The sequence below is a fragment of the Molossus molossus genome, unplaced genomic scaffold (assembly GCF_014108415.1).
Source record: "Molossus molossus isolate mMolMol1 unplaced genomic scaffold, mMolMol1.p scaffold_m16_p_5, whole genome shotgun sequence".
NCBI classification, from domain to species: Eukaryota; Metazoa; Chordata; class Mammalia; order Chiroptera; family Molossidae; genus Molossus; species Molossus molossus.
Genome location: NW_023425388.1, coordinates 12,933,080 through 12,946,715, shown reverse-complemented (window position 1 = coordinate 12,946,715; position 13,636 = coordinate 12,933,080). Strand labels below are relative to the sequence as shown.

The window sequence follows — 13,636 nt, the reverse complement described above, 5'->3', positions numbered from 1 at the left end:
ATCCTCAACAAAATATTAGCAAATCAGATCCAGCAATATATCAAAAAAATTATTCACCATGACAGATTGGGATTTATCCCAGGAATGCAAGGAAGGTACAATATTCACAAATCAAGAAATGTGACACATCACACAAACAAACTAAAAGATAAAAGTCATATGATCATATTAATAGATGTCAACAAAGCATTTGACAAAATTCAACACACATTTCTGATAAAAACACTCAGCAAAGTGGGAATCGAGGCATCACATCTCAACATAATAAAGGCCATATATGACAAATAGCCAACATCATACTCAATAGGCAAAAAAAAAACATTTCCCTTAAGAACAGGAGCAAGACAAGGATGTGCACTTTCATCACTCTTATTCAACATAGTACTGGAAATCTTAGCCATAGCAAACAGACAAAAAGAAACAATAAAAAGCACCCGAACTGGAAAGGTGGAAGTGAAACTGTCATTATTCACAGATGACATGATATTGTACATAGAAAATCCTAGACTCCACCAGAAAACTACTAGATTTAATAAATGAATTGGGCAAAGTAGCAGGATACAAAATTAACATCCAGAATTGATAGCATTTTTATACACCACTTATGAACACTCAGAAAGAGAAACTAAATAAACAACCCAATTTACCACTGCAACAAAAAAATTAAGATACATAGGAATAAACTTAATCAAGGAAGTAAAAGACCTGTTCTCAGAAAACTACAGGACAGTGAAAAAAGAAACAGAAAAAGATATAAAAAAGTTGAAGCATGTACCATGTTCATGTACTAGAAGAACCAACATCATTAAAATGTCCATACAACCCAAAGCTATCTAAAGATTCAATGCAATCCCTATTAAAATACCAATGACATAGTTCACAGATCTAGAACAAATACTTCAAAAGTTAATATGAAATAAAAAAAAGAGCCCTGGCCCTCAAATAGCCACAGCAATCTTGAAAAAGAAGAACAAAGTCGGAGAGATCACAATTCCAGATATCAGGTTATCTACAAACCCTCTGTAATCAAAACAGCCTGACACTAGCACAAGAACAGCCATACACAGATCAACGGAACAGAGGAGAGAACCCAGAAATGGACCCAAGGCATTATGCTCAATATAAAGAAGCAAAAACATACAAGAAGTAAAGGCAGTCTCTTAGTAAATGGCGTTGGGAAAATTAGGTACATGCACAAAAAATGAAACTAGACCACCAATCTACACCATACACAAGAATAAACTCAGACTGGATAAAAGACTTAAATGTAAGTCATGAAATCATAAAAACTCTAGAAGAAAATGTAGGCAACAAAATCTCAGACATCACACATAGCAGAATTTTCACCAATACACTGCCTAGAGCAAGAGAAGCAAAGGAAACAATGAACACATGGGACTCCATCAAACTAAAAAGCTTCTGCACAGCAAAAGAAACAGTCATCAAAATGGAAAAGCAACCCACTGCATGGGAGAACATCACTGCCAATGATATATCAGATAAGGGGTTAATTTCCAATATGTATAGAGTGCTCATACAACTCAACAAAAGGAAGACAAAGAACCCAATTAGAAAATGGGCAGAGGAGCTAAATAGACACCTCTCCAAACAGGACATACAAATGGCCAAGAGACATATGAAGAAATGCTCAACATCACTAATCATCATAGAGATGCAAATTAAAACAACAATGAGGTATCACCTCACACCTGTCAGAATGGCCGCCACCAACAAATCATCAAACAACAAGTGTTGGTGAGGGTGTGGAGAAAAGAGGACTCTAGTGCACTGCTGGTGGGAATGCAGACTGGTGCAGCCACTATGGAAAACAATATGGTGTTACCTCAAAAGATTAAAAATTGAACTTCCATTTGACCCAGTGATTCCGCTTCTAGGAATATATCCTAAGAAGCCTGAAACACCAGTCAGGAAGAATATATGTACCCCCATGTTCATAGCAGCACTATTTACAATAGCTAAGATCTGGAAACATCCCATGTGTCCATTAGTATACGAATGGATAAAAAAGCAGTGGTATATATACACAATGGAGTACTAAGCAGCTGTAAGAAAGAAAGATCTCTTATTCTTTGAGACGACATGAAGGGACCTGGAAAGTATCATCCTAAGTAAAACAAGCCAAGCAGAAAAAGACAAATACCACATGATCTCACTTATATATGGAATATAATGAACATAACAGTCTGAGGAATAGGGTAGAGCCAGAAACACCGAAGTAGGGTACAGACTGACAACCCTCAGAAGAGGGGGTGGTGGGGGGTGGGAAGAGATAAACCACAGAACTTATATGTATGTATTCATAACCAATGGACATGGACAACAAAGCTGGGGACCGGGCAGGGGGAATGGGGAGGAGGGTGTCAATGGGGTAAAAAAGGAGAAACAGCCCTGGCCAGTTTGGCTCAGCGGTTAGAGCATCGGCCTGCGGTCCGGAGAGACCCAGGTTCGGTTCCCGCTAAGGGCATGTACTTCGGTTGCAGTTTGTCCCCGGCCCTGGTTGGTCGTGCGGGTGGCAGCCACTCGATGTGTCCCTTCACATCGATGTTTCTCTCTCTCTCTCCCTTACTCTCTCTCCCTCCCACTCTATCTGTACAAAAAATGGAAAAATAGCCTCGGGTGAGGATAAAAAGAAAAAAAAGGAGAAACATCTGTAACAAAAATTAAATTTAAAAATAAATTAATAAATTAATTAAATAAAAAGGAAACAATTAATGAATTGGACTACATCAAACTAAAATGTTTCTGTGTGGCAAAAGAAATCAGCATAAAAATGAAAAGGGAACCCACTCTTTGGGAGAATATATTTGCCAATGATACATCAGATAAGGGGTTAATATCCAAAATATTTAAAGTTCTCATACACCTCAACAAAAGGAAGACAAACAATTCAATTTAAAAATGGCAAGAGGAGCCCTGGCCAGTTTGGCTCAGCAGTTAGAGCATCAGCTCACAGACCAGGGAGTCCCGGGTTCAGTTCCTGCTAAGGGCACATACCTCAAATGCAGTTCGTCCCCAGACCCTATTGTGGTTGTGCAGATGGCAACCAGTTGATGTGTCTCTCTCACATTGATGTTTCTCTCTCTCTCTCTCTTCCTCCCTCTCTCCCTCCTCCTTGGGTGAGGATTAAAAAAAAAAAGGCAGAAGACCTGAATAGACACTTCTCCAAAGAGGACATACAAATGGCCAAGAGACATATGAAAAACTTCTCAACATCACTAATCATTAGAGAGATGCAAATTAAAACGACTGTGAGGCATTACCTCACATCGGCCAGAATTGCTCTCATCAACAAATCATCAAACAAGTGCAGGTGAGGATGTAGAGAAAGGGGCACTCTAGTACACTGCTGGTGGGAATGTAGATTGGTGCAGCTACTATGAAAAACAATTTCATGTTTCCTCAAAAAATAAAAATGAAACTGCTATTTGACCCAGTGATCCCACTCCTAGGAATCTATCCTAAGAAGCCTGAAACACCAGTCATAAAGAGTATATATACTCCTATGTTCAAAGCAGTACTATTTACAATAGCTAAGATGTGGAAACAGCCCAAGTATCCATCAGTCAATGAGTTGATAAAAAAGCTGTGGTTCATTTACACAATGGAATACTATGCAGCTGTAAGAAAGAAAGATCTCTTACTCTTTGAGACAACATGGAGAGACCTGGAGAGTATTATGCTAAGTAAAATAAGCCAGTCAGTGAAAGACAAGTATCACATGATCTCACTTATTTGTGGAATATAACAAACACAATAAACAGTTGAACAAAACAGATCCAGAGACATGGAAGTAGGAAACAGACTGACTAACCTCAGAGTGAAGGGGGCTAGGGGGTGGGAAGAGAAAAATCAAAGAACTTATATGCATATATGCATAACCATTGGACACTGACAACAATGTGACAAAGACAGGGGAGGGGCGGGAGCCGGGAGGGGGATGTCAATGGGGAAAAAAAGGAGGGACATCTGGAATACTTTCAACAATAAAGATTTTTTTAAATCTCTATTTCTTTATTTCTGTTGAAAGTTTTTCTTTATTAAAAAAGGCTTATTAAAAGAGCTTAAACATAAAGGAAATACACAATCACATGTGGTGAAAATGCTAAATAGGTGAAACAGAGTGCTCAAGTTATTGATATGTAGTTGATAATTGAATACAAATTTTTTCAATGGGTATTCTGATTATTCAATAAAATATCAGAGACAAATTTAAATATTCATAAAAGCACTGAAATAGTGGCAATCAAATTAGAAGTAAATCTCCAAAATTAGAAAAGAAAAATGTATGGTAGGTAAAGCTGCTCCATATGTACAATGAATACCAACCTCAAAGCTCTAAATAGAAAAATGGACAAAATGTTTAAAGAACTACTTTGAATGAGTAAGTTTTATAATCATCCCCCAAGAAGCGAGCATTTACAGTACTGTCTACACTAAAACATACTGTGGTTATATAAAGGTTAAATTTTTTTCTAGAAAAATATGATGTGGTCAATTATCATTCAAGTTCTTCAGCAGACATGTTTAGCAAGAAAAAAATAACCCAAAGACTTAGAGTCCATGAGTGGAGGCCTGCTGCCTCTGGTCCCTACCTGACCGGAAGCGCTCATCCCTCGAGTTGGTGGGCCTCGGCTTCTGCTGCTTGAGTGCTGCAGCTGTGGTTTGTGAGGGCCCAGGGGTCCTAGGCTCTGCTTGGAGGGATGGATCCACTCCTGAAACACAATTTCATAGGTATATCTTGTGTCAACCATTTGCTTTTCCAACTGTGAAAAAACTCATTTTAAACAGCATGCACTGTACCAAAAACAAAGATCTGAGCACACACACCGTGTTCTGGTCCTCACACCCCAAAACCCAAGTCAGGAGATCAAGGGGCAGCCATGAATGTCCACTTCCAACTCTCTCTGTAGAGCACCCAGCAATTCTGAAGAAAGGTGACCATCACACAGCCCAATCCAGAGCCCCATAGGCAACACATGCAGCTGCTCAGGCAGGCTCTCTAGAGAAGGTCCTTTGAAAGCGTATTTCTGCACCATTAATATATCCTGAGTCTGAAATGACCCAAGTCAGTTTTCCTAGTACTGCCCATGGTGTCAGCACACTCAGTGAGAAAAAGCCCACTAAGCAATCACAAGGGTGTCACCAGTCATTCTTAGACACAAGCAGAAAAGAAGTGGACTGCTGGAGAAAGAGAAGAGAGAGGCATAGATGATAATGATGACAACAGACCACAATGCTCAGACTCTGATCCAATGGCTTCAGCCTGTGACACCTGATCACTGTCTCCACTCCCAAAATGCTGACAGCTCTCCATGACCATGGTTCTCATGTCTACTGCCCCTGACAACACAGGCCCTCAGGACATAGTGTGATGGGTAAAGAAATGGGGTACGAGTATGCAAGGTCATTAAACAAAACCCCCGATGTTGTCTGAGTCCTCATTTGCTGACATTTGAGAACAGCACGATGCCAAGCCTTCAGTTGTATGTCATCAAAATAATCAGCTTAATTTAGCCTTTGGTTCAAAACGTCTCATAAAAATAGCCAGCAAGACTCCAGCCCCACTATCTCCTCCAGTCCTTACTGCTTCTGGAAAAGAGTCAGTCTATCCCTGCCTGATAGCCAGTGACTGCCCAACGAACACAGTGTACCAGGAATTATGCGATATGACTTCCGCGGCCAAGTCACAAAAGGTGACATAACTCCCACCTGTGTTGTGTGACAACACACTGAGAGGACACATGAGAGAACAGGGGGGCAGAGGCAGCACAATAACCCCGTGCTTGGCTGCCTGAGTCTCCCATCACTGACACCACAGCTGTGACTGAGGAGCCCACCCCAGGACTCCGCTCTGGCTCTGTGGACAAGGGTGCAGATGCCCTCCAGCCCAGCCAAACTGCAGATTTGTGAGCAGAAAGAGGCTGTTACTATTGTTTCAAGAGCTATATTTTAGGGTGGTCAGTTATTAGTATTAATGGGAACCCCTCTGGAAATCAATGTTCGGCTCTTCAGAATTTGACCATCCATGCACACATATATACATATGCATCCATAGCCATAATGATGAGTATTGCTACTGGCTTTGTTTCTTGTGACCAAATAAAATAACTTTTCATTTATAATGGAGCTGAAAATGCATAGAACCTCATGCGCTGTGGGTTATAAACAGAAGTGTTGCAAACTGATGCACATGCAAATGGGCATCCCTACATTTACATTCCAAAATATGGACACTCTGATTCTATGAGATAGATTCATTTATTCAACAAAGATACAAAACCCATTGTGAAATTATTGGATAAAAGAATAGGTATATTTTTAATTTCACCAGATATCAAGAGATAACTTTCCAAAAAGGTTACAGCATTTCATACTCTCACAAGCAATGTATGAAAGTACAATTTCCGCCCTGGCCAGTTTGGCTCAGCGGTTAGAGCATCAGCCCGCGGAACGAAGAGTCCCGGGTTCAGTTCCCGCTAAGGATACATACCTCAATTGCAGTTTGTCCCCTGCCCTGGTTGGGGTCGTGTGGATGGCAGCCAGTCGATGTGTCTCTCTCATGTCAATGTTTCTCTCTTTCTCTTTCTCCCTCTCAGCTCCCTGCTCTATTTGAAGATAAATGCAAAAATGTCCTCAGGTGAGGATAAAAAAAAAGAAGAAAGTACAATTTCCCCATATCCTTGTCAGCTCTAGATGTTATAAAAAGTTTCAGAATTTTGCCAAGCTGATAGGAGAAAAATGGTTTGTTTTCATTTGCATTTCCGCCCTGGCCAGTTTGGCTCAGCGGTTAGAGCGTCGGCCTGCAATCCAGAGAGACCCAGGTTTGGTTCCCGCTAAGGGCATGTACCTCGGTTGCAGTTTGTCCCTGGCCCTGGTTGGGTCGTGCAGGTGGCAACCACTTGATGTGTCCCTTTCACATCGACGTTTCTCTCTCTCTCTCTCTCTCTCTCTCTCTCTCTCTCTCTCCCTCCCTCCCTCCCTCCCTCCCTCCCTCCCACTCTATCTGAACAAAAAATGAAAAAATGTCCTCGGGTGAGGATAAAACAAAACAAAAAACAAATCATTTGCATTTCCATATCTACTACTGGAGTTGAACATAACGCTTAATGTCTATCTGTATTTCCTCTTATTTGAATTTTTATTCATTTCACCCAGCTAATAAGCCCCCCAAAAGAACTGCAGGAAGACCTGGTCTGCTGAGGACACTACCCTGCCCCAAGCACACGTTCCAGAGCTACAGCCTGTCTGGTGGCAGCTCAGTCCTTGTGAAATATTTTTATTTCTAGGGAACCAATGATACCAGTTTTTCTTTTCCCTCCTAACTTCTAGGTTTCCTATCTTGTAATCTCTACTCAAGAGTTATTCAAATGCTCCCCTGAGTTTTATAGTATCTCATAATTACACAAACATATTTAGAGCTGCAATCCTTCTGAAGTCTATGTTCACTGACAGTGGAGGGGAAGAGGATCCTAGGTCTGTTGACTTTGAATGCTCCTGAGTCATTGCTAGATCCCTTTCTCTTTCACCGATTTTTTTCTGCCCCCTACACCAAGACCCTACTGTTATGATTACCAAGTGTACACAGTCAGGTTTACCAACTTCAGGGCCAGTTCTTTCTCACTAGTATTATTTTTCAAAAATGTATTGGCTATTCTCAGAACTTCCCTCCTTCAAATGGGTTATTATTTCCAAGCCCAGATTTTTTTATTTAATTTAATTTTCAATTTTTTTTTTTTGGTTACAGATGTTTCCCTTTTTTACCCCATTGACACCCCCCTCCCCATCTTGCACCCCGCCCTGACCCCGGCTTTGTTGTCCATGTCCATTGCTTATGCATACATGCATATACGTTCTGTGGTTTATCTCTTTTCACCCCCACCACTTCCTCTGAGGGATGTCAGTCTGTGCCCTACTTCCATGTTTCTGGGTCTACCGTATTCCTCAGACTGTTATGTTCATTATATTCCATATATAAGTGAGATAACGTGGTATTTGACTTTTTCTGCTTGGCTTATTTCACTTAGAATAATACTTTCCAGGTCCCTCCATGTCGTCTCAAAGGATAAGAGATCTTTCTTTCTTACAGCTGCTTAGTACTCCATTGTGTATATGTACCACTGCTTTTTAATCCATTTGTATACTAATGGACACATGGGCTGTTTCCAGATCTTAGCTATTGTAAATAGTGCTTCTATGAACATAGGGGTACATATATTCTTCCTGATTGGTGTTTCAGGCTTCTTAGGATATATTCCTAGAAGTGGGATCACTGGGTCAAATGGAAGTTCAATTTTTAATTTTTTGAGGTAACACCATATTGTTTTCCATAGTGGCTGCACCAGTCTGCATTCCCACCAGCAGTGCACTAGAGTCCCCTTTTCTCCACACCCTCACCAACACTTGTTGTTTGATGATTTGTTGGTGGCGGCCATTCTGACAGGTGTGAGGTGATACCTCATTGTTGTTTTAATTTGCATCTCTATGATGATTAGTGATGTTGAGCATTTCTTCATATGTCTCTTGGCCATTTGTATGTCCTGTTTGGAGAGATGTCTATTTAGCTCCTCTGCCCATTTTTTAATTGGGTTCTTTGTCTTCCTTTTGTTGAGTTGTATGAGCACTCTATATATATTGAAAATTAACCCCTTATCTGATATATAATTGGCAATGATGTTCTCCCATACAGTGGGTTGCCTTTCCATTTTGATGATTGTTTCTTTTGCTGTGCAGAAGCTTTTTAATTTGATGTAGTCCCATGTGTTCATTTTTTCCTTTGTTTCTGATGCCTTAGGTGATGTACCAGTGAAAATTCTGCTGCGTATGATGTCCAAAATTTTGTTGCCTACATTTTCTTCTAGGGTTTTTATGATTTCATGACTTACATTTAAGTCTTTTATCCATTTTGAGTTTATTTTTGTATATGGTGTAAGTTGATGGTCTAGTTTCATTTTTTTGCATGTAGCTGTCCGATTTTCCCAACACTGTTTATTAAAGAGGCTGTCTTTACTCCACTGTATGCTCTTGCCACCTTTGTCAAATATTAATTGAGCATATTGCCTTGGGTCTCTTTCTGGGTTTTCAGTTCTGTTCCACTGATCTATATGCCTGTTCTTGTGCCAGTACCAGGCTGTTTTGATTAGAGTCGCTTTGTAGTATAACCTGATATCTGGTATTGTGATCCCACCTACTTTGTCCTTCTTATTCAAAATTGCTGTGGCTATTCGGGGACTTTTTTGGTTCCATATGAACTTTTGAAGTGTTTGCTCTAGTTCTGTGAAATATGTCATTGGAATTTGATGGGGATTGCATTGAATCTATAAATTGCTTTGGATAGTATGGACATTTTAATGATGTTAATTCTTCCAAACCATGAACAAGGTATGTGCTTCCACTTTTTTATATTTTCCTCTATTTCTTTTTTCAATGTCCTGTACTTTTATGCAAATAGGTCCTTTACTTCTTTGGTTAAGTTTATTCCTAGGTATCTTTTTTTTTGTTATTTTTTTTTTATCCTCACCCGAGGATATTTTTCCATTTTTTTGTTCGGGTAGAGTGGGAGGGAGAGAGAGGAACAGAGAGAGAGAGAAACATCGACGTGAAAGGAACACATCGAGTGGCTGCCACCCACACAACCGACAAGGGCCGGGGACAAACTGCAACCGAGGTACGCGCCCTTAGAGGGAACCGAACCCGGGTCTCTCCAGACCGCAGGCCGACGCTCTAACCGCTGAGCCAAACCGGCCAGGGCTATTCCTAGGTATCTTAATTTTTTTGCTACGATGGTAAATGGGATTGTTTTTTCAGTTTCTCTTTCTGTGAGTTCGTCATTGGTGTATAAGAATGCCATCAATTTCTTGACGTTAATTTTGTATCCTGCTACTTTGCCAAAAATCATTTAAGTCTAGTAGATTTTTGATGGAGTCTTTATGGTTTTCTATGTATAATATCATGTAATCTGCAGATAATGACAATTTCACTTCCTCCTTTCCAATTTGGATCCCTTTTATTTTTTTCCTCATGTCTGATTGCTGTGGCTAAGACTTCCAGTACTATATTAAATAAGAGTGGTAAAGTGGGCATCCCTGTTTTGTTCCTGTTCTTAATGGAAATGTTTTTAGTTTCTGCCCATTGAGTATGATATTGGCTGTAGGTCGTTCATACATAGCCTTTATTATGTTGAGATATGATCCCTCTATTCCCATATTGCTGAGCGTTTTTATCAGAAATGGATGCTGGATTTTGTCGAATACTTTGTCAGTATCTATTGATATGATCATGTGGTTTTTGTTTTTAATCCTCACCTGAGGACATTTTTCCATATTTTGTTCAGATAGAATGGGAGGGAGAGAGAGAGAGAGAAACATCGACGTGAAAGGGACACATCGAGTGGTTGCCACCCACACGACCCAACCAGGGCCAGGGACAAACTGCAACCAAAGTACGTGCCCTTAGAAGGAACCGAACCCAGGTCTCTCTGGACCGCAGGCCATCGCTCTAACCACTGAGCCAAACCGGCCAGGGCGATCATGTGGTTTTTATTCTTCATTTTCTTTATGTGGTGTATCACATTTATTGATTTGCGAATATTGTACCAGCCTTGCATCCCTGGGATGAATCCCACTTGGTCATGGTGAATAATTTTTTTGATGTATCGCTGGATCCCATTTGCTAGTATTTTGTTCAGGATTTTGGCGTCTATGTTCATCAGGGATATTGGCCTGTAGTTTTCTTTCTTTGTAGTGACTTTTTCTGGTTTTGGAATTAGAATTATGCTTGCCTCATAGAACGAGTCTGGAAGTCTTCCCGCTTCTTGAATTTTTTGGAATAGTTTGAGGAGAATGGGTGTTAGTTCGTTTTTGAATGTTCGGTAAAACTCCCCCGTGAAGCCATCTGGGCCTGGGCTTTTGTTTGCTGGGAGAGTCTTGATTACCTCTTCAATTTCCTTAGCAGTTATTGGTCTGTTCAAGTTTTCTATCTCTCCCCAGTCCAGTTTTGGGAGACTATGTGTTTCTAGAAATTTGTCCATTTCACTTAGATTGTCAAATTTGTTGCCATATAGTTATTCATAGTAGCTGTTAATGATCTTTTGTATTTCTGTGGTGTCAGTTGTTACTTCTTTTCTTTCATTTCTGATTTTGTGTATTTCAGTTCTCTCTCTTTGTTTCTTGGTGAGTCTAGCTAAGGGTCCATCAATCTTGTTTATCTTTTCGAAAAACCAGCTCTTTGTTTCATTGATCCTTTGAATTGTTTTTTAGGTCTCTATGTCATTTATTTCTGCTCAGATCTTTACTATTTCTTTCCTTCTACTTGCTCTGGGGTTTTCTTTTTGTTTGCTTTCTAATTCTTTAAGTTGTGAGGTTAGACAATCAATTGGAAATTTTTCTTGTTTCTTGAGGTAGGCCTGTAGTGCTATGAACTTCCCTCTCAGAACTGCTTTCACTGCATCCCATAGATTTTGTGTTGTTGTGTGTTCATTTTCATTGGTTTCCAGGAAGTTTTTAATTTCTTCCTTGATTTCCTTGGTAACCCATTCATTGTTTAATAACATGCTATTTAGCCTCCATGTGTTCAAATGTCTTTGCATGTTCTTGTTGCAAATGATTTCTAGTTTCATGCCACTGTGATTTGAGAAGATGCTTGATATGATTTCAATCTTCTTGAACTTGTAGAGATTTAGTTTGTATCCTATCATGTGGTTTATCTTTGAGAATGTCCCATGTGCACTTGAGAAGAATGTGAATTCTGTAGTTTTGGGGTGTAATTCTCTGTAGATATCTATTCAATCTATTTGGTCTAGTGCTTCATTTAGAGTCTCTGTTTCCTTGCTAATTTTTTGTCTAGAGGATCTATCCAGTGCTATCAACGTGGTGTTGAAGTTTCCTGTTATGATTGTATTGTTGTTGATTTCTCCTTGGAAGTCCTCTAGAAGATTTTTAATATATTTTGGTGTTCCTATATTGGGTGCATATATGTTTATCAAGGTTATATCTTCCTGTTGGATAGATCTTTTCAATATTATGTAGTGGCCTTCTTTGTCTCTAGTTATGCCTTCATTTTGAAATCTATTTGATCAGATATGAGTATTGCTACCCCAGCTTTTTTTTGCTTTCCACTTGCTTGGAAAATTTTTTTCCATCCCTTCACTTTCAACCTATGTGAGTCTTTTGTTGTGAGGTGGGTCTCTTGTAAACAACATATAGATGAGTCATGCTTTCTTATCCAAAAAGTGACTCTGTCTTTTTATCGGAGCATTCAGTCCATTTACATTTAAGGTGATTATTGATATGTATTTGTTTATTGCCATTTTTGTTTAGTGTGGTTATATTTTTCTTCCTATTTCTTCTACTAATTACAGTTGTCCTTCTACATTTCTTGCACTGCTGGTTTGGTGCTAATGTATTCCCTTAGCTTTTTTTTTTGTCTGGGAAGCTCTTTATTTGACCTTCTATTTTGAATGATAGGCTTGCTGGGTAGAGTAGTCTTGGATTCAGATCCTTGTTTTTCTTTTTTGTTTTGTTTTGTTTTGTTTTATCCTCACCCTAGGACATTTTTCCATTTTTTGTTCAGGTAGAGTGGGAGGGAGAGAGAGGAACAGAGAGAGAGAGAGAAACATCGACGTGAAGGGACACATCGAGTGGCTGCCACCTGCACAACCGACCAGGGCCGGGGACAAACTGCAACCGAGGCACGTGCCCTTAGCGGGAACCGAACTCGGGTCTCTCGGGGACCGCAGGCCGACGCTCTAACTGCTAAGCCAAACCGGCCAAGGCCAGATCCTTGTTTTTCATGACCTTCATTACTTCATGCCATTCCCTTCTGGCCTGTAGTGTTTCTTGTGAGAAGTCAGCTGAGAGCCTTATGGGGTTTCCTTTGTAGGTAACCTGTTGCTTATCTCTTGCTGCTGTTAGGATTCTCTCTTTGTCTTTAATTTTTGGCATTTTAATTATTATGGTCTTGGTGTGGGTCTGTTTGGGTTCTTCTTACTTGGGACTCTCTGTGCTTCTTGAACTTGAATGCCTTCTTACTTCACCAAATTAGGGAAGTTTTCTGTCACTATTTCTTCAAATATATTCTCTAACCCTTGTTCATTTTCTTCTTCTTCGAGGACTCCTACGACGCAAATATTATTACATTTCCAGTTGTCCCACAGTTCTCTTAAGCTGTCTTCCTGTTTTTTTAATCGTTTTTTTCTTTTGGTTTTCTGATTTGTCAATTTTTTCTACCCTGTCTTCTAATTCCCTGATCCGGTCCTCAGCTTCCTCTACTCTGCTTTTTAGACCTTCCAGTGTGTTTTTCATTTCTGATATGTCATTTTTTATCTCTTCTTGGTGGTTTTTAATTTCCAATTGGCTTATTTTCAGCATCTCTATGTCCTTATTCATGCTGTTGAGCTTCCTCAAGATCATGGCTCTGAATTCTAGCTCTGTTAACATGCCTAACTGCTCCACATTAATCTCATCTACGGGGGAGGTCTCTTGTTCTTTCATTTGGCTTCTGTTTCTGTGTTTCACCATTTTGGCTATCACAGTGGGCTTTGGAGCCTGTCAAGTTTTCCCTGTGGCTGTTGGTGTTCTGCTGTTTGTGGCTCCCTCTCCTGGGTTTAGATGAGCGAGGG

General features: G+C 40.0%; 1 protein-coding gene across 3 annotated transcripts in view; it reads right to left on the bottom strand.

Moving 5' to 3' along the window:
• Nucleotides 1-13,636, bottom strand: part of LOC118617119 (disco-interacting protein 2 homolog A) — a 275,837-nt gene that overhangs the window by 92,919 nt on the left and 169,282 nt on the right. For all 3 annotated transcript variants that reach the window (XM_036242743.1, XM_036242744.1, XM_036242745.1), the window contains one exon: nucleotides 4,614-4,733. In XM_036242743.1, the coding sequence (XP_036098636.1) occupies nucleotides 4,614-4,733 (120 nt within the window). The remainder of the gene's footprint in view (nucleotides 1-4,613; nucleotides 4,734-13,636) is intronic.